Raw genomic sequence first — 25,532 nt, 5'->3', positions numbered from 1 at the left:
ATAGAAGAGGGGGATTAGGAATACTATATTTTGCTTTTTAGAAAAAGAAGAGTCTAAGGAATTTATATTTAGTCTCTTTTTATAAAAATGAGTCACACTTGACCTATCAAGAAAGAAAGGAATAGAAAAAAGAATATAAGGAACTTGAACTCTGGAGCAATTATAAGAACAAAACACTCCAGTAGTATTTAACTGAGGCGGAGGGGGGGAGGTTCTTTTATGCTTATTGGAGTGTGCACATGTGTAAATGTTGATGAGCAGGAAAACTTGAAACCATCCTACTTCCTTTAGGTGGGCTGAAGCCCTCTCAGATTACTATTAACAACGAGATGGTCCTGTCTACAGCTTCTTATTTGGTTCTAGGTAAAGTTAGAACTGGATTTGGATTCAAGTTGGTATCCTGAAAGTAGTTCAGGGATATAGCATTTGCTCTTTTTGGCCTTGGTAAATATAACAACTGCAGTTACTCCAAATATAGCAAAACCAAAAATTATGTCAGTTAGGGAAATGTATTCACCAAGAACATTTGTGACCTTTCAGTTAAGTAGCCATAATGTTGTCAGTAGGTGGGAATTGCCAAGAAATCATTAGGACTATTTTCAACAATTGAGAGATAGAAGGAAACCATAATTAAAATGGTACCAGAAATTCTTGTAACCTTGACTACTCAGACTAAATATTTTTTTTTCCAGACCAGAAAATTTCAACTAATTTGTGAGGTAATGTAGGGAGAAAAACCTGGTGAACTGGAACTCTGGAGACTCAACTTCTAGTTCCAGCTCTGCCAAAGTTTGTGATTTACATATCTGGACTTCAATCTCTTCATTATCAAAATAAGCTGATGAACTGGACAAGCAGTCTTCCAGATCAGTTAACAAGGAATCAAATTCTACTTCCCCTTCATAATTTTGTTTTTCATGTACTAAGTCTGACTTTACTTGTTATGGAAATACACTGACAATTTTTGTTTTTCTGAATTTCTATAGAAAGCCGAGAAAATTCCTATAATCGTTCTAGAAGCTCTAGCATCTCCAGTATTGACAAAGATTCAAAAGAAGCAATTACAGCACTATACTTCATGGAATCCTTTGCTCGGAAAAATGACCCTATGGTCTCCCCTTGTTTGTTTGTTGGAACTAGTCTGGGAATGGTTTTAATCATCTCCCTGAACCTACCTTCAGCAGATGAACAAAGATTTACAGAGCCAGTCATGGTATTGCCAAGTGGTAAGGAATTTTATTTCTCAATTGCTACTTTTTAATAGTTAGATATAAGATAAGGTATAACATTAATTTATATTGATCTGGAATAAAGTTTGTAAGTATTCTGTATACTGGAAACTATTGAAAATTTCATAAATTGTATACTATCCCAACATTTGTCATACAGCAACTTACCATTCCTTAGGATAAAATAATATAATTATTTCTATGGTAGGAAACTGTGGAACTGCCCACCTAAACAATGCCTTGGGAAAAAGGTTTCTGAAAAGCACTAAGGAAAACCTTAATGCAAAAGTTAAAGTATTTAATGAATTGAATTATTTCTCCAAAGTTCCATGCCAGATCAGAGCCTATGAGTGTTTTTTAATCATCCCTGAAGAACTCAGAACAATTAATCTAAAAGCAGTCTGACTTGACATAGCTTTCTAAAGTCCTTGGTAACCTTCCCATCTTGTTTCAAAGGCATGCCACACAATTTCTTTCTTTTTTATCCTAGTGCCTAAAGAATTTAACATAAGTTACAAGTATTTTGCTAAAGCATATGTTGTATTCTCTTGAATTATCTTTCCTTCCTTGCAAAGAAGAGATGAGTGTGATTCCTCATGCAATTCCTTTGAATATTTTAAAATTTGTTCTTCTCAATAACTTTTACTTTGTATTTCCAGTGTATGATGTTTTTCAGATAGTTTTTAAGTAAAAAAATAAAGAATTTTATTAATATATAGGATAAGGAATTTTATTTTAAAAGAATGCATATATATAGAATGCTAGGTTAGAGTTATATTTTGTTAACTGGTGTGCTAAATTCTTGTAGATTTTTACTTATTGTAGGTGGAATAGTCAGCTCTCTACTAGTGTGGCAAATTTAGATAAATGTGTGTGTGTGTGTGTGTGTGTGTTAAACAACTGAAACTGATCTTCTCATACTTCTGGAGACTAGAGGATCAAGATTAAGGTGTCAGCAGGTCTAGTTTCTTCTGAGGCATCTGTCCTTGGCTTGTAGATAGCCACCCTTACCATGTCTTCCCATGGCTGTCCTTCTGTATGCATGTACCTCTGGTGTCTCCCTGTGTATCCTAATCTCTTCTTAGATACCAGTTTGGATTGGCCCACTCTAACAACCTCCTTTTAACTTAATCATCTCTTTATAAACTCTACCTTAAATATAGTACTAGGGTTTAGGCCTTCAACATATGAATTTGGTGGGGACACAATTCAGCCCATAAAATGCATTGTATTTTAAAAGTTAATCTCTTAGGGTCACTTTAATTGTAAACATACTCCATGATGAGAAAATATCTTTTACTACATTCCTAATTTTAAGGAAATATGCACAATTCTCTTACAGTGATTGAATTAGAGCCAGATCAGTGAGGTCATAATGTATTATTAAACGCTAAGTCAATCCACTATTTAACTCAATAAATTATTATCCATATTGGACACCTAATATGTGCCAGGCATTCCTTACAAGTTTAAAGGTGAAAATCTAACTCCTGTGTACACAAGTTTACAACTGTAAGTGGAAGACAATTTTCTAAGAGATAGTCTAACAAATATGGTTTTCTATGTCACAAGCCTAGAAATAAACAGATCTGGAATTAATTTAACAGATCTCTCAATATTATGGGAAAGTCCTTTACCGTTCTTAACAAACATAGACTGAAAATGATGGCAAAATACAAAATAAGTAGAGATTTAACTTAATAATGTGGTATCTGGTTAGTTAATATTTGCAAAGCTTTTCCTTGACCATTTAAAGATACATAATGGGAACCTGTCTTCTCCAATTTTCTGTCATTATTCTCCAGTTCTTTCAAAACTTTAGCTCACCAGTTGTAACAGTGTACCACACTAATACAAGATGTTAATAATAAAGGACAAAGGGAGCATATGGGAATTCTGTACTCAATTTTCTGTAACCCTAAAACTGCTCTTTTTAAAAAAAGTATTTAAGAGCTACATAAAAGAGTTAACTATGAAGGTAGGTTCAGATGTGTTTTATAAATAACCATGGAAAAGAGAGAAAGCCTAGTTGGAAGATCATAAGAGACTACTACTGTGAACAATAATTATGCATATAAACTGAACAACCTAAAAGAAATGGATAAATTTCTAGAAACATACAACCTACCAAGACCGAATCATGAAGAAATAAGTCTGAACAGATCTATAATTAACAAGGAGATTGAATCAGCAATCAAAAGCCACTCAACACAGAAAAGCCCACTTCTCCTTTTTAAGGAAACTTTTCACATTAATCTACTGTGGTTTTCTTGACAACAAATTCAATGATATGAAAATTTGAAGTGCACTAAATCATTGAATTTTTCCACTGAGAATGGAAAAGCACCGAAAGATTATCCATTCCCCGTAGTTATCCCTTTAGTCTGTATCAGAATCACTTGGAGGGTTTGTTACAACACAGATTATTGGGCCGCGCCCCAAGGGTTTCCAAGTCAGTAGGTCTGAGGTGGAGTCTGAGGATTTGCATTTTTAACGAGCTCCCAGGTGATTCTACAAAAGCAACTTTACATGCTGGGATGGAAAAAGCTACAATTCTTGGCTCCTGTTTAGGGAAAAACCCAGTGCTTCCTCCTTCTGTGTTTGTCCTGTGTACCTCTTCTAGTTTCACGCTACTTCCACACTCACAACACTTCCGACACCAGACGCGTGGAGGTTTTTCCTCATAGCAAGCAATTCTTTGCAACGCCAGCTGGATGTCCAATTTAACTCGATTCTGACACTATCTGGAAATAACTATCAGATCCCACAGGTTCAGGGCTCAGTTCCACAAAACAGCCCTTTCTCCTTCCTTTAGACACCAGTCGGAAGTCTAGTTTATCACCTGTGCTTCTGACCCATTGGCTATAAATCTGGGGTTCCCACAACCCCCTCCTTGGGTTCAATTAATTTGCTAGAGTGGCACACTGAACTCATGGAAATTGTTTACTTACCGTTTGCCTGCTTATTATTAAAATTTACAGATGAACATCCAGATGGAAGAGGTGAGTAGGGAAAAAGAACACAGAGCTTCCAAGCCTTCTCCAGGAGCATTACTCTCCCTGCACCTCCACCTATTCACCAACCCTTTTGAGTTTTTATGGAGGCTTCATTAATTGCATAGGCATGATTGACTAAATCATTGACCACTGGTGATTGAATTCAATCTCCAGCCCCCACCCCTTCCTTGCCCCGTGGTGGGGAAGTAGTGGGACTAAAAGTCCTAACCTCTAATCACATTGTTGGTTCCTCAGGCAACCAGCCCCCATCCTTGGGTGAGGTCCAAAAGTCACCTCATTAACATAATAAAAGACACCTGTGTTGCCCTCTCATTTAGAAATTCCAAGGGTTTTAGGAGCTCTGTGTCAGACACAGAATATAAATCACAGTATTACACATGAAAATTCAGTTTAATCACAATTCTGGTTAAATTTAATTCTACCTACTTTATTTCTATGCCTGTGTAGTTGAACATGGCTAGAGAAAAATATATAAACACAATAAATAGTCTCATTTTGAAATAAATCATTAATAACTTCAACTAGGCTCCTTTGCTGCTGGGTGATTATATTTACTATATTTCCCTAGTCCTCTCTCCCATGCTCTTGAACAATTATATTTCTCCACTCTTCTCAAACCCCCAATACCTCCTTTGCTCTTTTCAATGTCAGCTAATGACCACGTGTCCTCTTTCACTGTGGAAATTGAAACAAGCAGATAATAACTTCAACCACCACATCTATATCTCCTGTCTGCTTATCTCTCCATGGTCTCTATATTCTCTCCTGTTATTATGACTAAACTGTGTAAGCTCCCAACTTGGCCAACTTCTCTACTTGTACACTCAAGAAAGTCAATCCAGCAACTTTTCCTCTGTTTCCTTTATATAATTACATTATATTTGTATTATTACACCTAATTGTGTAATTATAATGGTAATAAATACTTATCTTTCTGCTAGATCAGCATACAAATATGCTGTTCTTTCTCCCATTAAAAGAGAAAAACTTGGGGTGTCTGGCTGGCTCAGTTGGTAGAGCATGTGACTCTTGATCTCAGGGTTGTGAGTTCAAGTCCCACATTGGGTGTAGAGGTTACTTTAAAAAATAAAATCTTAAATAAATAAATAAAATAGAAAAACTCTCTTGAATCTATCCCCCAAAATGCTCCATTTCATTTCTTTCTCTTTAATGCAAAATTCCTTGAAATGTTTGTGTTATATTCACTATTTCAAATTTCCTTCTCCCATTCTCTCGTCTCCATTCTAATCAAGCTTTCTCCCATACCAATCAATAAAAACTTCTATCTAGGTCACCACTGAACTCATGGCTAAATCCAATGGTCAGTTCTCAGGCCACATCTTACTTGACATATCAGCAACATATTACACAGTTTACCATTGTCCCTACATTAAAAACACTTCACTTGGATTCCAGAACACTATATTTACATACTTTTCTTCCTAACTTTCTAGCCATTCCTTATCAGTCCACTTTGCTGGTTCCTTCTCATTTCACTGGACTTAAAACATCAGAATGCCCAAAGACTGGCTCAAACCTTTTCTGTTTTTTATTTATATTCAAGGCCAAAATGAAATCAACCAGCCTCATGACTTTAAATGCCATTGATAATCTGATGGGTCATATATTTGTATTTATAGTCTGTAACCATCTCCAAATTTCTGACATAGATATCCAGTTACTTAACATCCACTTGGATGTCTAATAAGCGTCTCAAACTTAACATATCCAAAACTGAGTTCCTGGTATTCTTTTCCTTTCCCCCATATTCTTTCCCACATCTGTTAATGGCAATTCCATCCTTCCAGTTTCTCAGGTCAGAAACATTAGAATCATCCTAGACCACTATGTTTCTTTCACACTCTAAATCCAGTTTATTAGCAAATTCTATTGGTTTGACCTTTATAGTATCCTCAGATTCTGATCACTGCTCACCATCTCTGTTGTTACCACCTGATTGGAGGAAACCTCTATCTATTTCTTGCCTTGATTTAACGTACTAACCTATTAACTGTTCTCCCTTTGTTCAACCTTGATTCCCTTTAGAATATGCCCAGCAGGAAGAGTGATTCTGTTAAGTGAAAATTAGATTACAACACCCTATTCTCAAAATCTTCCTCATACCAAGTAAAAGTCTAATGCTTTTGGCATTATCTTTTTTCCCCATGGGACACTGGGACAACTGTTCTTTTATTCCTTGACCCTCACACTGAAGCGCCTAAACCCTGCTCTCCTATTTTCTTCAGTTACCCTTGTAGGACATTTACAGTCTTCTTAGTTTTGAAGTGGATTTTAAAACACAACTGGGATGTTAAATCACCTAAACATGTTATTTTAAATTTGATAAATTTTAAGTATGTTAAATTATAGAGTACTTTCTAAATGGAATGTATTTTTATTTATCATTCTTTTTCAAGTGTCTGTTGTATGTACACTCTTGAGCCATATCAGCCTGGGTTAACCCCCTTACTCTCTCTGCATGATGTCAGAGGACAAAGGAAGAAAAAGACTGCTGGGGCATTGCTTAAGGACAGTCTGATAATGTCCAAAGATCAATCTATCACAGGTTACCTCTTAAGCTTTATAGTATCCTGTCCTCTGGGACTGGCAAAACACCCATAGGTAATAATTGGGCATGGATATTCAAACTTGGAGAATCCAGGTGAGTAAACTTCTTTTCTGTATAAAGATGCATAAGCCTGCCTAAGAGCCAAAGGACTTTTTAATAAAACCAAAATTGCAAGCATGAACTCTATATGTTAAAATTTCATGAAATTTATTCTAGGTGTTCAATTTCAGAAGAAAAAAAAAACCATTTTCTAGTAAATGAGACTAAGAAATAAGGAAATGGAATCAGATGGTATGATTTTTTTTCAGTTGAACTTCTTTCAATAAGTGAAAATTATAAATTTTCTAAAACTTGCTTTTTAAAAAAGGATGTTAAGGGGGTCTATATAGTATGGTAAAAGAATACTGGATTAGAAATTAGGAAACCTGAGTTCTAGTCCAGGCTCAACCACTAACTTGCCATGTGACATGACCCAAGTCTCATCACTTTTCTGGGTCTCCATTTTCTCATTAATAAAATGAAAGGATTTGACAAGTTGATGTCTTAGGCCCCTTTTAGACCTAACATTCTATGATGCCAAGAAATTGCAAATGATGAACTCACAAATCTACTGATACATGTATATTACTGCAATATTATGACACTATAGATGTAAATTATCAGTATAAAACATTTACTGCCCATAAATGAATAACAACTGTTTTAGAAAGAATTTCACATGCCAGTGATATGAAATTGTTTTTATAGGTACATTCCTCTCACTGAAAGGAGCTGTGCTAACATTCTCCTGTATGGACCGAAATGGCGGATTAATGCAACCGCCATATGAAGTTTGGAGGGATCCAAACAACGTAGATGAAAATGAAAAATCTTGGAGAAGGAAACTGGTCATGAACTGCCCTTCTCCATCCCAAGAAATAGGAGATCATCAGTATACAATAATCTGCTCAGAAAAACAAGCCAAAGTCTTCTCACTGCCTTCTCAGACTTGTCTTTATGTTCATAACATCACCGAGACATCTTTTATACTCCAAGCAGATGTGGTGGTCATGTGTAACAGTGCCTGCTTGGCATGCTTTTGTGCCAATGGGCATATCATGATAATGAGGTACTTGCCTTCTTTATAAATTATCTGGTAATCACAACAGTGTGACCAAGGTACAGTTCTGAAAAGTATATGTGTAATGTGCAATCAAGAAGCAACCTGAGATCATTGCTTCATTGTTTGTGAATGTTTCATTATTTGACAATTTGAGGAAACTATGGGGTTTTTATTTTTTTATTTTTTGCTTTTGCTAAAAATGCATTGCATTGTGAATGAAATATATATTTTAATTGATGTCAAGGAATCTAAAGAATGAGTGATTTTTCTAGTCATTCACACATTAATCCACAAGCATTTACTGAACATATGTTATCTCTCAGATATTATGCTAGGCATAAAATATAAAAATGAATAAACTCTAAGGGAAAGAAATGAACTTACTTTTACTATGTTTTATAATCCACACAAGAACTTTACATACAGAGTTAAATTTGGTCCTTATGATTTCTGTAGGACATAGGAAAACAAAGTAGTATTTGCATCCTCCATTTTACATATGTTAATAAATTAAAGCTCAAATTTGCCTGACGTTGCAAGTCTAGGAAAGAGTGAGACCAGCACTGAACAGTATATTAAAAGTTATCACTACAATTGAAATATAACATTGTGTAAGTTTAAGGTGTACAACATGATAATTTGATATATGTATATATTGTGGAATTACTACCATAATAATGTTAGTTAACACATCTATCACCTCACAGTTACCACTTTTGTGTGTGTGGTGAGAACTTTTAAGATCTACTCTTCTAGCAACTTCAAGTATACAATACAGTATGGTTAACTATAAGTCATCATGTTGTACATTAGATCCCCAGAATTTAATAATCTTGTAACTGGAAGTTTATGCCCTTTGACAACCATAATAATATGATATCAGCTGAGAGATTTCATTATACTGTTAATAAATTAAAATAAAATTCATTAGATACAAAATTAATTACCTAATGATTTTATGAGTTCAACAAACACATAATAAACATAATCTGTGTAGAAGTCACTATCATTTGTTTTAACAACTCACCTGGTTCCAAAAATCACTGAGACAGTAAAGCATTATACTAGGCCTGTGAAGGATATAAAAATTAGTAAAAACATAGTCCTAGTCCTTAAAAAGGTTACTATTAAATTGGGGGAGATAAGATACACAAGTTGAACCTTCTAGACATAAACTAAGTCCTCAGAATTCAAAGTCATGAGATAGTTGGTATATGTTATTAAAAAGGAGATGTTGGGAGGAAGGTAAACTGAAAAAGTAGATTGGAGTAAATAATTGAGGACCTTTAATGGCAGGCTAATGAGTTTGATATTAATCAGCTAGTAGCTAACCTGCTCTAGCTATACATTAAGAAATTATATGGAGAGCTTGAAATGGTCTTCTGAACTAAAATGTTAGTTATATAGAAAGCAAGGTAGAAACAGATGTGAGGGATAATTGAGAAACTTGCTGAATGTAAAACTGATTGTGAAGGTGATGGAGATCGTTAAATCTCAAAATTAGAATAGAATTTAAAGGTTAAAAAATTTTTATGAACTTGAATAACAGTGATGTCATTAGCAGATGGGAAAGTTATGAGAATTTGGAAAAGCTGATAATGAGAAGTTTGAGAATGAATGCCTTGAATTTGAGGTGCTTTTAAGCCGTCCTGCAGAAGTTTGGCAAACAATTTAAGGTCTGGGCTCCTAGAAAAATATGGAAGATCCAGCTTTGGAAGTCATCTATGTAAATGCATTAGTGAAAATTACAGCAGTGAATGAGATCATCAGAGAAGACAGTATAAAAAGAAAGGAGAAATAGACTGATCTGGGAACAAAAACTTGAGGATATCTCTACATTTATGTAGTAGAAAAGAAACAAAATCCAGCAGAGGATATTGAGAAGTCATCAGAGACATAGGAAAAGGATGAGAATAACTTCATGAAACTGTAGAAGAATATCCAAACAAAAGATAGAAGACCACCAAGACAATGGTCAAGAGGTAGTCAGATATAGCAGAGAGGCCAAAGAATTTGGGTAGAAGAAGAAACACTAGGCCTGGCAACTAACAGGGTATTAGTGATCCTTGAGAAGGCAAATCTTGGGAGCATGGTGGAGGCAAAAACTAAATTTTCAGTGGAGCTAGAGGCAGTGGTAGAGATCGGGAGCTGACAAACTTACCACCCACAGACCATATCTATCCTGCCCTCCCTCTAATCTGATACTGTACAGCCTGCAAGCTAAGAATGAATTTTATATTTTAAAATGTTGAAAAAAATCAGAGAATATTTCATAATATGTGAAAATTATATGAAGTTCAAATTTCAATGTCCATAAATAAAGGTTTTTTTGGAACACAACCACACCCATTTGCTTACATAATGTCTGGCTGCTTTTGCAAGACAAGGCAAAGTTGAGTAGTTGTAACAGAGACCCTATGACCTACAAAGCCTACAATATTTACCATCTGGCACTTTAATAAAAGTTTGCCAATCCTTAGTATAGATTATTCTTCCAGGAAATTTTGTGGTTAAAAAGAGAGATGAGAGACAGGAAAGCAGTTCAAGAGCAAAACTAGGTTTTCAAGAATGTTTTTACTGTTTTATTTTCTTTAAATAGGGGAGACATGAATAGATTTGTAACCCAAGGAAAAGTAGTTAAAGTTTTGAAAAAATAAAAACATTTATTGTCTTCTCATTCTCTTAGATATTTCTGGTTCTTTCTTTTATCTGGTTTCTCTTTCTCAAACTGTTTTTCGGTATTTGTCATGAAAATCATTCCAGTCTTGTTTGAAAATGATGACTTAACTCCTAGAATGCCTTAGTTTTGAGGGGAAAAAAAAATGTGTATCACCCATACCCTGCCCTCCCCTAAGCTCCCATTTAGTCACTCCAAATTTTTATTTTAAATTAAAAGACATTAAACTGTTGTCACAACTGAGATTTTTAGCTTGATAGTGATTACCCTATTTTTGTAAAATTTTAGTGTGTCTTGTTTTCTCGAATGATTTTGGGTATATCTGCAAATTAATTTCCATTTAAATAAATATGTGCTACCATTGACATTTTGAGAAGGGAAATTTCTTGAGAAATAAAAACAATAGAGTTTAAAAAAGAACAGGAGTCATAACAACAGGAGAGTTAAGATGATATCTCTGTCTTCCTCTGCTCTTTGTAAAAGCTGCTTTACAAGATAATGCTACTTTAATATTATGTCCTAGTGGAAAATTTTCATGTGTTCCTGAGGATTTCAAAAATATTTGAAAGGAAATTACTTTGGGATGATTTTAGTAATATATTAGTTGTGGCTAGGGAATAATATGTGGCTTGAAGAACTGAATCCTTTGAATTGGCATTACCAATTGATCATCTTCCCATGCTAAGTATTTTCCTAGATCTTTCCAGATCCTATCAGAAATGAACTATACTGAGTCCATTCTTCTCAAGTCCTACCTTTCTGATGGTTGGCAGGTAGCTAATGATTGTTTATATGCTAATGTACCCAGACCTAGAAAATAGTAGAAAGGGATACTAGAGGCTTATCTATAAATAAGTTCTCAAACTGGGCTCTGATAGTCATTTTTAGTGAGAACCATTGCTAGTTATGTGAACTTTTTCCTTATAAAGTGTCCCCTGCACAGAAAAAAAATCTGTTTTTCAGCTTTAAAATCACGTAGTTCCTTGCTTACTTTGGCAGCACATATACTAAAATCACTTAGTTCCTAGTCTTTAGCAATTGAATTACTGTTTTCCTTTTCCTACCTAAAGTAATCACACCATTTTTGTTTTCTTGGCTTACTTTTATTATGCTACATAAATAATGTAGTTTATCAGAAAAGTCCATTAGAATCCCTCGCCCACTGCCACCCATTAATTTGACTGAATCTATCATGGAAGTCTGTGTAACTAGGTTTGTTTTGGACTCATATCCTAAAGATCTTAATTACTTGAAATGCCATAACATGTAAGTCTTTGAAATCCAGTATATAATTTACATTTACAGAACATCTCAGTTCACACAACACACATATCAACTGCTCAATAGCCATATATGGCTAATGACTACCATATTGGACAATATATTGCTAGAACCTCATGGAAAGCTTATTCCAACTGCACAGATTTCAGGTCCCATTCTATATGATAAAGTTCTAAGGCTTAACTTGTAATTACAAACTACTTTCATAAGAGAGAAGTCAGTACTTTTTTTTCAAGGTACTGGTTTTATGATCTGGGATAATTTAAAATCATTATACACATCAGAATCAGTTGAATGATTTCAAAGCTTGAGATTTAATGACAAGTTTATTTTTCTCCTTTTGGCATTAGAGGTGTGATCTAAAAGCAATGAGATTAATTTTCTTCAGCAGTTTGCAAAACTGGCTCATGGAAGTATCCAAAGGGACATTCTTTATACTCTCTTCAAAACTCAAGTTCTGAGCAGTATTAAGGATTGTAAAATATCTTGAGGAAACTAAGTTCTATTGAGAAAAGAAAGGGAGACGAATTGTTCAGGTCCAAATGGACATTCTAATGAATAGGCAAAATCATGGGCTACAACATTAGGATAAGACTATAGCCATTTGGTAAGACACTTGAGATGAGTGGTATTCATTTGGCTATGCAAATTCTATTATCTGTAACTTATTCTCATTCCCTTATAACCTTAACCATGTTTATTTATTCATCATGCCTTCAGCGCAGGTGACCTAAGTTATAGGTAATTTTCATATCTTGTGTATAGAGGGAGTAGAGGAATGGGGAGCAAAGCCACTCCATTGCCAGGCACAGTGAACTGGATCCATTCCATGTGTCTATCAGTGCATAACCTCCTCAGACTCAGGAGTTTTGCCTTAAAAGGAGATAGTAGGCCAAGTATGCAGTCAGCCACTTTCTAGCTATGGTGTTTCTGCCATAACCACAGACTATAACCATATTGTAGGAACCTGTGAAATGCTGCAAACAGTATCCTGAAATTGCTGGCCACTGCATTTAACCCAGCCTCCAAGGATATCTGCTAAGTATCTGTGTGGATTAAGATAAAGGATGGGGCCCATGATTTTTTGTGTATATATGATTTAATGTGAAAGTCTAGTTTTTTTACCATTGAGACTTCAAGAGAATAAAAAGAAACAACCATAAAATAGTGGTATAAAAATAATTTTTTATGTAAGGGTCTGCACATTTTACACAGAGAAATTAAAGCTTCTAACAACCTGAATATGAAACGTGGATTTGCTTTTTTCCATTTAGCCTACCTAGTCTTCGCCCAGTGTTGGATGTTAATTATTTGCCACTGACAGACATGAGGATAGCACGGACATTTTGTTTTACCAATGAAGGCCAGGCATTATACCTCGTCTCTCCTACTGAAATTCAGCGGTTAACATACAGCCAAGAAATGTGTGATAATCTTCAGGTAGGTCAGGCACATTTATGAATAAACACTGGACATGGTTGTAAAAAGAGAATTAGAGAGATATCTAAAAGCTAAAGTATTATTGGGCCAGGCAATAAATATGCCTTCCCTAGAATATGTTTTGAATATATGTTCATCATTGTGACCCTGTCAAGTTTAGTGTGGGTCTAGGTATACACAGAAAAAAATAAGAAAAAGGGAAGTGAGAGGGAGAAAGTGAAGATCATACATATTAATGGTTGATTTTTTGTTTGTTCATTTTATTCTTTGTTGTTGTTTTACCTACAGAGAATCCTCTGTAAGATTATAAACCCTCTTAAAAAAAAAAAGGTTATAAACTCTCTCCCTCCCAGGTGGGGAATATGCACATATACACAAAAATTTTGCATACAATTCAGGGAGCTCATGGACTTTTTTTTTGAAGAAATATTAATTTTGATTAAGAGCCATACAAAATAAATACATTTCTGGTGGGTTAGAATTGGGCATTTGTTTTTTATCATAGCAGTAAGCAGAGCCTTGAAATAGAATAAATATAAATGCCTATCTAACCTTGGATAAGCAGTTACAAAATTTGAAAAGAGCATCTTAGAGATTTAATTGGTTCAACCCACTTATTTTACAAAAAAGAAAACTAAAGCCAGTTTTAGTTTAGAGGTTGAGAGTATAAGCTCTGAACTATTTCAGTTGTATTTTGCCCACTTGTATAACTTTGGGCATTTTACTTAACCCACCCATACGCTGTCTTAGAGCACTGCTGTGAGAATTAAGTAAGAACGCTGAGCACAGTGCCTGGAACATAGTATTTTTTTATTTTATTTATTTATTTATTTATTTATTTATTTTAAAGATTTTATTTATTTGAGAGAGAGAGAATGAGAGAAAGCGAGCACATGAGAGGGGGGAAGGTCAGAGGGAGAAGCAGACTCCCCGCCGAGCAGGGAGCCCGATGTGGGACTCGATCCCGGGACTCCGGGATCATGACCTGAGCCGAAAGCAGTTGCTTAATGAACTGAGCCACCCAGGCGCCCAACATAGTATATTTTTAAAATAAATAATAATGTTCTTCTTATTATTATTCAGTAAATACTGAGTTTTTACCATATGCCTGGTACTTGGCTAGGCTATAGAATACAGTGATAAAACAAGATACAAGTCCCTACCCGCTAGTGTGGAGGGAGGTAAGTAAAGAGACAACCACAGCACTCTGGAAGAGACTGCCTATATGTGGCTGTGCCAGAGGTGGAGAGACATGGAAGAGGGGCCCCTGGGTTGCTGGAACAGAAGAGAGGGCTAGTTAGAAAAGGGTTGTAAGGAGTAAGAGTTGTCCATAGGAATGGATGGCTGGGAATGGAAAAGGAAATGATATTCCTGGCAGAATAGTTGTGTGCAAAACCCCAGGAGTTCAGGAAACTGCCAACAAAGTGAAGAGTTAGTGAAAAGGATGGAGGGATAGTGCTGGAGAATTTTTCCAGAACAGATCTGGGAGCACCTGGTAAGAGCCTAAGGAATCTGGCATTTATCCCAAGGGCAACAGGAAGTCATTAAAAAGGTTTAACAGATTTGTTTATGAAAACTAAGATTCTGGTTGCGTATTGTTTCAAGGAATAAGGGAGAACAATTAGGAGGCTTTTTTTAAATAATTAAGGCCAAAAAAACCAATGTCTTAAAGCAGCCAGCAGTGAGAATGGAGAAAAGTTAGCAGATTCAATTGCTATAAAGTATAATCAGTTGGATTGGAGGGTTAGTCGTTGTAGCAGTGAGGGAAAAGAAGGAATTAATAATTATTCCTGGGTTTCTGGCTAAGTAGATGATGCTGCCATTTCCAAAGAGAAGGGATCCAGGAGGAAGACTGCAGGTCTGTTGAGTAGAGGTGAGAGGAAGAGGATGAAGAAAGTCAGGCTGCAGGTTCATAGACAAACTGATATTAGGTCACAGATCTCCTGACTTTTGGCTGAAGTGCCTTCCTCCACACCAGTGGTTCTCAAATTTTGGTGTGCTTCAGAAAGACCTGGAGAACACATTAAAAATATAACCAGAGCACATCTATATGGATTCTGATTCAGTATGTGTGAAATAAAGCCTAAACATCCGTGTTTCTAACAAGGGATTTTTCCAGTCATTCTAAAACACATCAAATATTGAAAACAATTGTATCTTACTATGCAGGAGCTAGGCTCATTTTTGACTCATATTTTGACTCATTTGTCTTGAACCATTTCCTAGTTTTGTACTTCATATAAAAATAAATCCAAACGTCCTCCACATATTACCAAAGGCTTCCTTCTTCATAGGGTTGTCCGTGCTTGGTTCAGGAAAGGGGTTAGGACAGAAAGAGGCTATGGTAATTGAAAAAGGATCCTAAATCCAGATTGGGAGTCATTGATCAGGTAGAAATTAATCCTAAGGTAAATATATTAGCTTCTCATGTTTTCTAACTGTAAAGGGGAGAAAAGAAGAGGACAGAAAAATGAAAATTTTCAGATGTTACTAGAGAAGGAAACGAAAAGGAGGTAGAGAAGAAATGCCAGAAATAAAACTGGGAGCAAAGCAAAAATCGCCAGGAAAATATATGGAAAGCAGGCTATCTATTTATTTATTTATTTATTTTTAAGATTTTATTTATTCATTTGAGACACAGAGATACAGAGAGAGAGAGAGAGCATGAGCAGGGAGAGAGGCAGAGGGAGAGGGAGAAGCAGGCTCCCCGCTGAGCAGGGAGCCCGATGCGGGGCTCCATCCCAGGATGCTGGGATCATGACCTGATCTGAAGGCAGACGCTTAACCATCTGAGCCACCCAGGAGCTCCAAGCTATCTTTTTATTCTGTGCTTTAACATACTACAGGGTTATCTTTTTTCTATCACTTTATTTTTAGTTACTCTAATGCTTTTTTGTTTGAATTTGATACAGGACATGCTAGGAGATTTGTTTATTCCCATTGAGACACCAGAAGCTCAAAACAGAGGCTTTCTCAAGGGACTCTTTGGTGGAAGTGGACAAACATTTGACAGAGAAGAGCTCTGTGAGTAAACTCCTGATTTTGAAACTGTACCACTGAATAGTAGACTTGTTTCTGTGTGTGTGTGTGTGTAACTTAATGTAATATGTGGTCTCAAATTCCAGACCAGGTTTTTTGCTTCTATACCATGAAAATTATTTTTTCACCAAACATGAATAAAATCGGTTACTTCATATTAGGAAATAGTTTAACAAAAACAGTATATGCAATTCATACAAATAATGAGTAAGCTAATAAATACATCATTTGCAAGTAGATCATACCTGCAAGGCAGGGTGAAGATAATCAATTACTAAATTCTGGAAAAAATGTTTGTGAATCTGCCTGCCTTTAATCACTGCTGGGAAACAGATTCTTTATTCAGAACACAAGGTTTATCAACACTACAGAATAAATTACTTTAAAATTCTTCCAGTGGAACTCTGATGAATAATCGAAAAGGAGTAGAAAGATACTAGGGAACATTTTCAGAAAGAATGTATTTCCCAGAATATCTCAGCCCTATTTGGTCTTGAAGATCAGAACTCCTTTCTCTTGAACTTTTCACCAAGCAAAAGATCTAGGTGCCTCCATATGATGGAATACTATTCAGCCATAAAAAGAAATGAAGTTTGATACATGCTACAACAGGGATGAAACTTGAAGACATCATACTAAATTAAAGAAGGAAAAAAGGCCACGTATTGTATGATTCCATTTATAAGAAATGTCCAGAATAGGCAAATCCATAGAGACAGAAGGTAGATTAGTGGTTGCCAAGCACTGGGGCAAGGAGGGAGGGGGAGTGACTGCTAATGGGCACAGAGTTTCTTTTTGGAGTAATGAAAATGTTTTAAAATTAGATAGTGGTGATAGTTGCGTAACTCTGTCAGCATACTAAAACCACTGAATTGTACACTTTATGTATATAAAGTATGTGAATTATATCTCAATAAGGCTCTAATTTAAAAAAATACCTTTTGATATTACTCCTAACATTACATCCTTAAGAATGTTCATTAAATTTCTACCAAGATAGCTGTCTTTCAATAAAAACTTCCAAAAAAAAATCATTAAAATTAAACTGAACTTTGTAAATGATAGGGAAATTTTTATTCTTTTATAAAGTAACAAAATTTCAACACATGTATACTAATGTCCATCATGCATACCCTGTTCTTTAGTATTTATTTCCTCCCACACACATCTTTAAACAGTAACAACAACTGACGCCTACAGAGGATGATAGCAACAGAAGAGAGATGGTAGGAATGAAGACAGGCAGAAATTTAAACAAATGAACAGACATAAGATTGGAACAGACCCTGATATGGGTTAAATATGAAATCACATATATTGTGAGCATCCCAATTCAGCAATGTCAAGAAATGCAATGATGCCATATTGCATGGAATCCACACACATACAAAGGCAGGCAGTAACAATATGGTTACCTCACAGTCTCAGACTCTTTCATAGATATTTTCGTGGGTAAAAGGTAACATCTCCAAATACCCATCTACAATAAGAACAAATATGTCTCTCTCTCAATGAGAATTATGACACTAGAATTTAAGGTAAGTACTTTGGTGATAAACTTGATTCTAATTATTTGAATTACTGACAATATGTCTTAAATTGCTATGGCTTGAATCCCCAGTTGGGGAAGCTTCAGCGGGAAGAGCATCTCGCAGCTTGGCCCAGCACATTCCCGGACCAGGTGGTATAGAAGGGATGAAAGGTGCTGCCGGAGGGGTGATGGGAGAGCTGACGCGCGCTCGGATCGCACTTGATGAGAGAGGACAGAGGCTAGGAGAGCTGGAAGAGAAGACTGCAGGCATGATGACCAGCGCGGAAGCATTTTCCAAACATGCACATGAGGTAAACGGCTTAATATAGCGTCTTCATACAATAATAACTTGAAACACTGGGGCCCTGCACAAGAAAGCGCAGAGATGTCACTGTAAGTAATCCTGTGTGAGAACCAGGGTAACCTGGATCTCGTTATAAGTGTCATAATTCCCCCAGTATTTGGGAGAGAAATGCTTTTAAATACTATATTAATACTACTTTACCTTAGGAGATAATTTAAAAGAAAATTATTCATTGGTTCTGATACATTGGGTCTATATTGTGCATCTGCTACTAAAAAGGTGCTTAGATACATTATATGATCCTCCCCCCTCACCCAAAAAAGGTGTGAGGGGCACTAGAAGCTGGAATCCACACACTACTTTTTGCTTTAATTGTTAAAAATCAGCTGAGTCTTTTCAGCTTCGTTATTTTTAAAAAACCTTTTCATATGTACTTTATTTCAAAAAGTAAAGGAAGTTTTATAAATTTAAGATTTAGATATGCATGATTGGCTCAATATGGGCTTGCTTTGGCTAGTACTTTTAAAGATTTTTAAAAACATTTTATTGTGACTATTTTTTCTTTGCAGTTAATGCTGAAATATAAGGATAAGAAATGGTACCAATTCTAAACTTCTAAAGAAGCTCTGACTGCTTTGAGAAACCATTATTCAGGGAAACCAAATTTATTCCCAGCATCACTATTCAACTTGCTAGAAGCCAGTTTCTTCTACAAAATGTTCCATTACAGTACATCTGAAGTTATCATAAGGGAAATTTATTAGACACTGTACAACCCAAAGGCGGGAACCCTGGTTAAAATCCCAAGACACGGCTGAGTTTGTCTTTTCCCAACGTGGAATGGAGCTATCATCTTGGCCTGTCATTTGCTAAGGATTTACATTTAGGAACTACGGGGAGTCCTTCTGATTTGAAAAAATCCTGTACAAACAAAAGCATTAATGCACTTAATGAAAAAAAAAATCTTTGCATGATAAATTAACATCCTAAGAGGAAAAGAAAAAAAGCATGTTGTGACAGAAGAAAAAAAGATTTATGGCAAACTATTTTTATAAATTGGGCCACACCTGACAATTTAAAAAATCTGCATTAGAAGATATCAGTGTATTTCAGGTACATTTACCATACCCAACTGAAAAAGAAAAGAAAACCAGAGTTTTCTTCTCATCTATAACTTTCATTATACTAGGACATTATTGAATTCTTATGGCAGGAGTCTGATTAATGTTTGTCTTTCCATAATATTTTACATCATCACCGTTATCAGTCATAATCGAGTATTGCCAGGATAGTAAGTCATTCCTCACACAGTAATTTCCGTTTGTCACTTTCAGAACAATTGGCTAGTTTTAGTCATAAACCGTGCAGGGTTGGGTCACCTCAAAGCATTTTTTCAGCCTGGCTTGTGCTCTGCAGGGGAGTTAATGATAAGTTGGGGGAAACTAGACTACAGGAACAGTGCAGTTAGCTTTGAGAACTGATTTCACACACTCTGGTTTCAGTTTCTAAAGGGATATGTTTTTAATGCTCCATTTGTATCTTTGTCTGCCAATTACACAGTATATTACTGTTCAAGCCCAGTGGTGTCTTCAATCCAAAGGTGCTCTTGCAGCCTGACACTCACAGACCAAACTGGTCATTCTCTTTAATATGATTCAGTAAAACCTCAGTTAATGTTTTGGGAAAGAGATTCTGATTTACTACATTTCTGATTAACAAGGGCTTTCATTAGTAAATACTTTTTGGTTCAATACTTATTATTGAAAATCTTTATAAAATGTGGTATTTTTGCTATGTTGGCCTTAGTCACCATTATAGACAACAGAAATACAGAGAGAATTTAATGATACAAAATGAATAATTTTGTCACTCTTTAGGCTAAATGATATAAGCCACAAATTATGTCAGTAGATACCGAACACCTTTTCCTTATTAAAAACTCTTTTCAAAGTGAAATAAGGCATACCCTTAATATGATAAAAGTTATCTGTCATAACAGCGAGGCTCTAGAGGCAAATAAATAAATAAAGACACCTGCTATCATTATTTAACATGATTCTGGAAATTAAAAGTCATAGAAAATGAATATATGCAGGTTCTAGGACCCACCCTGTAATATGTTGTTCTTTCAAAAAGAATTTTTTAAAAAAAATTAATGGGTTTGACTTAATGAATTTTGATTATTCCAGGTCTTACCAGATTTGCATTTGTGTTTCCTAAGAATTCACCATTTTTCCTGAAATCCAGGTTATTTTAGTAGCCCCAAATAGTATTTGTTTGTTTTTTTAGATTTTTTAATTCTTAGTCTATTTTTTTGAAGTGGCAATTCCTTTAAATGTTCTCAGTAATTTTGAGAAAAGATGATAGAGTCAGAAAATGTATACTTTATCTCCCCAACTCCTGATTAGTGGAATACAAATTAATGAGGTTTTACTGTATCAGAATTATTTTTATAATTCAAAGAGACAGCAATAACAAGAATCTGATGTGGATGTGATTTTTCTCTTTGAACTTTTCTGTTCTGTTGCACTGACCTTAGCATGCATGTGCATGCACACACACCATTTCAACCACCACCACCATCTTATCATCATCGTCTTTGGAAAATGAGTACTGTTGATCCATGTAATTCTTTACATGTCTCTTCTCCACTGTTTAAATGTCTTGCCTCTATCTTGGAACATAAGAAAAATACTCCTAGTAACTTGGACAATGATAGAGAAAATAACTCTGAGTCTTCGTCATCAAAATTACATTATATCTACTATGGTGGCTTCAGAAGATAAGCTTGCAAGCTACAGTCTCCAAGTCGACTTTATCTCCCTATGACTCCCTCAGGAGATAAACCCTTCTTAGTGTCCCAGGGGAAAATGGGTCTTTGTGCTCTATTCACCAATAAGAAGCTAGAAGTATTTGTTTTCTTGAATCTAATAATCCCTACCATGAAATCATCCATTAACCTTGGTGTTTGGAGGGAAGGATGATTGATTTATCATTTATTTTAATCCCTTACAACTTTGCTTCCTACACTTAAGACTCAGACTTAGTGCCCCAATCACCATAGGGGCCATCATCTAACTTTGGAAGGATAGTGACAGAACTGAGAGAGATGTTTCCTGATAATTTAGTCATAAACACAATTTTTCAAATCTTTTATATAGCCTTGGAGTGATTCTCAAGTTAATAAATCAGAATCTAGGTTTCTATTCCTCAAAGATCTTAAGGGATTATAAAAGGAAAAAGTTTATTGTTGGAGTCCCTTTTTATGTGACCTATGTGTCCAATTTTAAATGTACCATCTATCTGTTATTGGCATTAAGGGTTCTCCAGGGCTTAGAGAAAGAAAGAGAGAGAGAGATTATGCCCAAGGTTGGTTGAAGAAGATGAAAATGAGCTCTTTTAAATACTTGGTTATAAAATGTTTGGCAGAAGGGAAAAATGAAAAAGGTCTAGAAAAGTAAGCTAAAAATCCTCTCCTTGGTTTAGGATCATTGGGACAACCCAGGAGAATGTGATTACAGTCTGACCCTATGAAAGACATTATAACTTGACTACTTTCTTTGAGAGGCAATGCCAAAAGGACTCAGACATTTCTATCAGGGTTTGCTCTTTGCATCAGGAGAAAAGTGGTAGCCTTCACAGCTTCCTCATCTTTGTCTTCTGTAACACCAACCCCATTACTGACTACATACTATTTCATATACACACTGCTCCAGGTGCCAGAGATACTTGCCAGTAAGTCATGTATTCTGGATGGCACCATTACAGGGAGTATGGTTGTTGTGTAGCAAGTTTAGTGTACATAATTGCGTATAACATAGCCCTAAAGGGATAAAATGCAGAAGATAAGGTCTGACTTTGCAAAGTAAGAGGAAGTGCCAATTTGGTGCAAGAGGATTGGGGTGGGGAGGGACATGAGAGCCAGAGTTAAGTGGAAGAGGTTTTGATGAGAAACTAGAGGCACAGATGGCCGCTTTTATTTATATAGTTATGTAGGGAACTGATTCTCAACCTTGGCTGTACATGAGAATCACCTAAGGAGCTTTTACAATTCCAATTATATCAAAATCTCTTGGAGTGGGAGCCGAACATTGTTATTTTTGAAAGCCCCCAATGTGGTTCCAGTGTCAGCCAGGGCTGACAAACACAGCTTTATGGTCGATTAGGGAAGACACATTTGTCTACCTCGGCTGGTATCCAAGCCCCACCTCTGAGGAGTCATGGAAGGCAAGATGCAAAGATACAGTGTTGTCTGGATTGAGAATTATTGTGTTGTAACCCAAAACAAAGGTTCTGTGCAAATTTCTGACCAGGCAATGCCCCATTGACTTTTAATAATTCTGTCTTTGTGATTTTCTCCCATGTGACTTGGCCATTATTCCTATTCAAACATCTAGGTTTTGATTGTCTTATACATGTGACATCACAAGACACCAGAAGAAATATAAGAAATTCAACAGCATGTAAAGCTAAGTGGAAAACTAATTCTTAGTAGTTGGATAGTGGAAATTAAAACAATCATTTATTAAATCAGGCCCAAATTTATTTTTCATTCTTCATTTGGAGGAGACATGGGTACTAGGTACCTGTTCTGCTATAGTATATTTTACTGGACTTGATCTTAGCAAGAAAGAAGAATAGCAGTTCCTTTTTGATTGTTGTCTTAGCTCCCAGGGCCACTTATATTTTTTTCTTAGTTATTGGACATGTGTTTAAAGGGAGAAGAATGTCTGTAACTCACGATCTGGCCTCCAGTGCCCTCAGAGACTGTTTTCACCTTCAAAAAGGGAGAGTCTGCTTATCCAAGGCAATAACCCTCAATGAGAAAACGTGAGAGTTCTCTCCTCTCTTACTGCTCCCCTCTGGTATTGGCCTGTGCTTCTCAACTGCAAAGCCAGAAAATAAACTAGGTGGTGGTCATAGACAAGTGTACACAGAATCAAAATCTCTAATAACCTATAATTTTTAGTAATTATGTGATGTTTTATTCTAGGAAATAAGAAACAGATGACATCATTGATGTATCTTTCTTTCATCTTCAGAATTTTTGCATCTTTTCAGAAAATGACAAATTACTATTTTTCTGTTGCACTCAGCAATTGTGACTAAAAATTCTTGTAGTCTGTAGAGATATCAATAAAATTGTATATGTTTGTACATAGATGCTCTTATGTTATGATATCATGCACTACTAAACATTTTTGCCAAGATTAAATATGGACAGAGGGAACACTTTCATCTGCAACACTTTGAACCATGGTTTTGCAAAGTATACTTGTTTTAAAAATGCAGAGAAGTGGGTAGGGGAGCGATATACAGCACATTTGTTTGAAAGAAGAAACAGAAAGAAAATACTAAACACAAGTTCTCCAAACTCACAGATTTTGCTAGAGTTTATTAATCCAAAAGGATAGAGTAGCACCCCAAGCATCCCCAAATTTCAAACTGGGGAGTTGTGTAACTTTTTTATGGAAGATTTTACAATTTTTGAGGATGCTGATTGATTAGACCTTTGGTGAATTACAAGTAAAACTAAATTTGGTGAGGGTGCAGAATAAAAATCTGAGGCTGAGTAAGATATACTTACAAACTCAATATTCATACCTTACTTCTTGACTTCGTTAAAATAATCCCATTCAGGCAATAACATAAACCATTATGGGCTTTTATCACTTCCTGGTGGTTATAATGAACATTCATTAACCCCACAACCTCCAAAAGTCCCCCAGAAAGACATTGCTCTCCTGGCTTTCATCTGCACAGTTAGTTCCTCTTCAGGCACTTTCTTTATATTTACCTATACTGTAGCCTTAGCCAATTAAGCTTATTCTTCCAAATGCTGTCTAATATCTTGAAGATACAGAATCCAGGTTTCTCACTGTTGGAGAAGTACAAATAAAAGGGAATGTGAGAGTAAATATTGGATTAGAATTGGAACTATCGTTGTGAATTTTATGTATATACATACATACACACACACATATCCATGATGCAAAAGTGTGTGTGTTGTTCACATATATGTATCCTAATTCTGAATGCTGAGAGGACTGGGAACACCACTCCAGGAACATAAAGCACACCTAGAGCTTGGATTTTGATTGTCAAGAAATAGCTGGTTTCAAGGCTAGAAAATATTTTTATTCTAGAAAATAAAATATTCAAAGAATGATGGAGATGTGTCAAAAGGACACAGAAGCCAGCTTGAAAGGGCCCACATAGGTCAAATCAGGGATAATTTGAGAGTCAAAATTAATAATAGTAATTGAATAAAATAGCTACCCATGAGTCCACACTGATGTTAATTAATTAATTAGGAGAAGGGAAATCTCGTCCTTACAATAGAATGTCTACCAATAAATGTGGATAGAATTTTTAAATTACTCTTTGTCACACAGAAATTAGGGGCAATAAACCAATGAATGCTAAAACTCGGGTTAAAATGGAATGAAGGAACAGAATACTTACATAGTCCCAAAGTATCTTCACAAAAACTACTTGTTAATCAAAAAGATAAGATATAATTGTAAACTACAGAAACCTGGTAGACACGATTTTAAACAAGTGATCTAAGTTATCACTACCAGTAAGGGAATAAATCAACATCATGTGCCATCTGACAGCATATAATAAGAAGACAGCATCACCTCTGTAATAATTCTGCCAAAAATACACAACCCAGGTCTAACCATAGAAAATATTGGACAAAATCAAATTGACATTCTATAAAATGACTGCCCTGTATTTAAAATTATCAAAGTCATGAAAGTCAAGGAAAGATGGATGTTCCAGATTTAAGGAGACCAGAGAGTCATGACAACTGCGTGTAACACGTGATCTTGGATCTGACCCTTTTGCTATAAAAAACATAATTGCAGCAATTCACAAAACTCACCTGAGTGGGATTCTTGGTACTATTCTTGAAACTTTTATTTAGGTTTGAAATTACTTCAAAATAAAATTATAAAAATAAAACGTTTTCAATTTTGTCGAATTACTTGCATTTCAATGACATTGTCTTCTACCTTTCATAGTAAATGGACAACTGCTTTATGGGGTTAGAGTAGTTTTTCAAGATGGTTTGGGAAGCCAACCATTATTTAAAATTTTTCTTTTAAAAATGTTTTAATTACACAAATAATACATGAATGTATATTTATAATCATACCAAATAATAAAACAAAATAAAGCGAAAGTTTCCCTCGGTTACCTCCTACCCTTTTCTGTTCATAGTTATTAGTTCGTTGTTTCCTTCCAAACATTTTTCTATGCTGCAACTTGCTCATTCATGTACCTATTATGTCTTAGGTAACTTTCTATCATCAGTATTTATAAATATCACTCAG

At 35.5% G+C, this 25,532-nt stretch overlaps 1 protein-coding gene across 1 annotated transcript in view; it reads left to right on the top strand.

Annotated features, from left to right (window-relative positions):
* The window catches only part of STXBP5L (syntaxin binding protein 5L), a 341,807-nt gene extending 316,656 nt beyond the window's left edge, over window positions 1–25,151 (top strand). Inside the window, exons 24-29 of the mRNA XM_081815272.1 lie at window positions 987–1,226; window positions 7,563–7,923; window positions 13,150–13,315; window positions 16,228–16,339; window positions 17,976–18,196; window positions 18,759–25,151. Coding sequence (XP_081671398.1) covers window positions 987–1,226; window positions 7,563–7,923; window positions 13,150–13,315; window positions 16,228–16,339; window positions 17,976–18,196; window positions 18,759–18,800 — 1,142 coding nt within the window. The 3' untranslated portion in view covers window positions 18,801–25,151. The remainder of the gene's footprint in view (window positions 1–986; window positions 1,227–7,562; window positions 7,924–13,149; window positions 13,316–16,227; window positions 16,340–17,975; window positions 18,197–18,758) is intronic.
* The last annotated feature ends 381 nt before the right edge of the window (window positions 25,152–25,532 follow it).

Source organism: Leptonychotes weddellii, chromosome 1, assembly GCF_054177405.1.
Source record: "Leptonychotes weddellii isolate Sample4059 chromosome 1, ASM5417740v2, whole genome shotgun sequence".
Lineage (NCBI taxonomy): Eukaryota > Metazoa > Chordata > Mammalia > Carnivora > Phocidae > Leptonychotes > Leptonychotes weddellii.
This window is presented reverse-complemented; position numbering and strand designations above follow the sequence as displayed.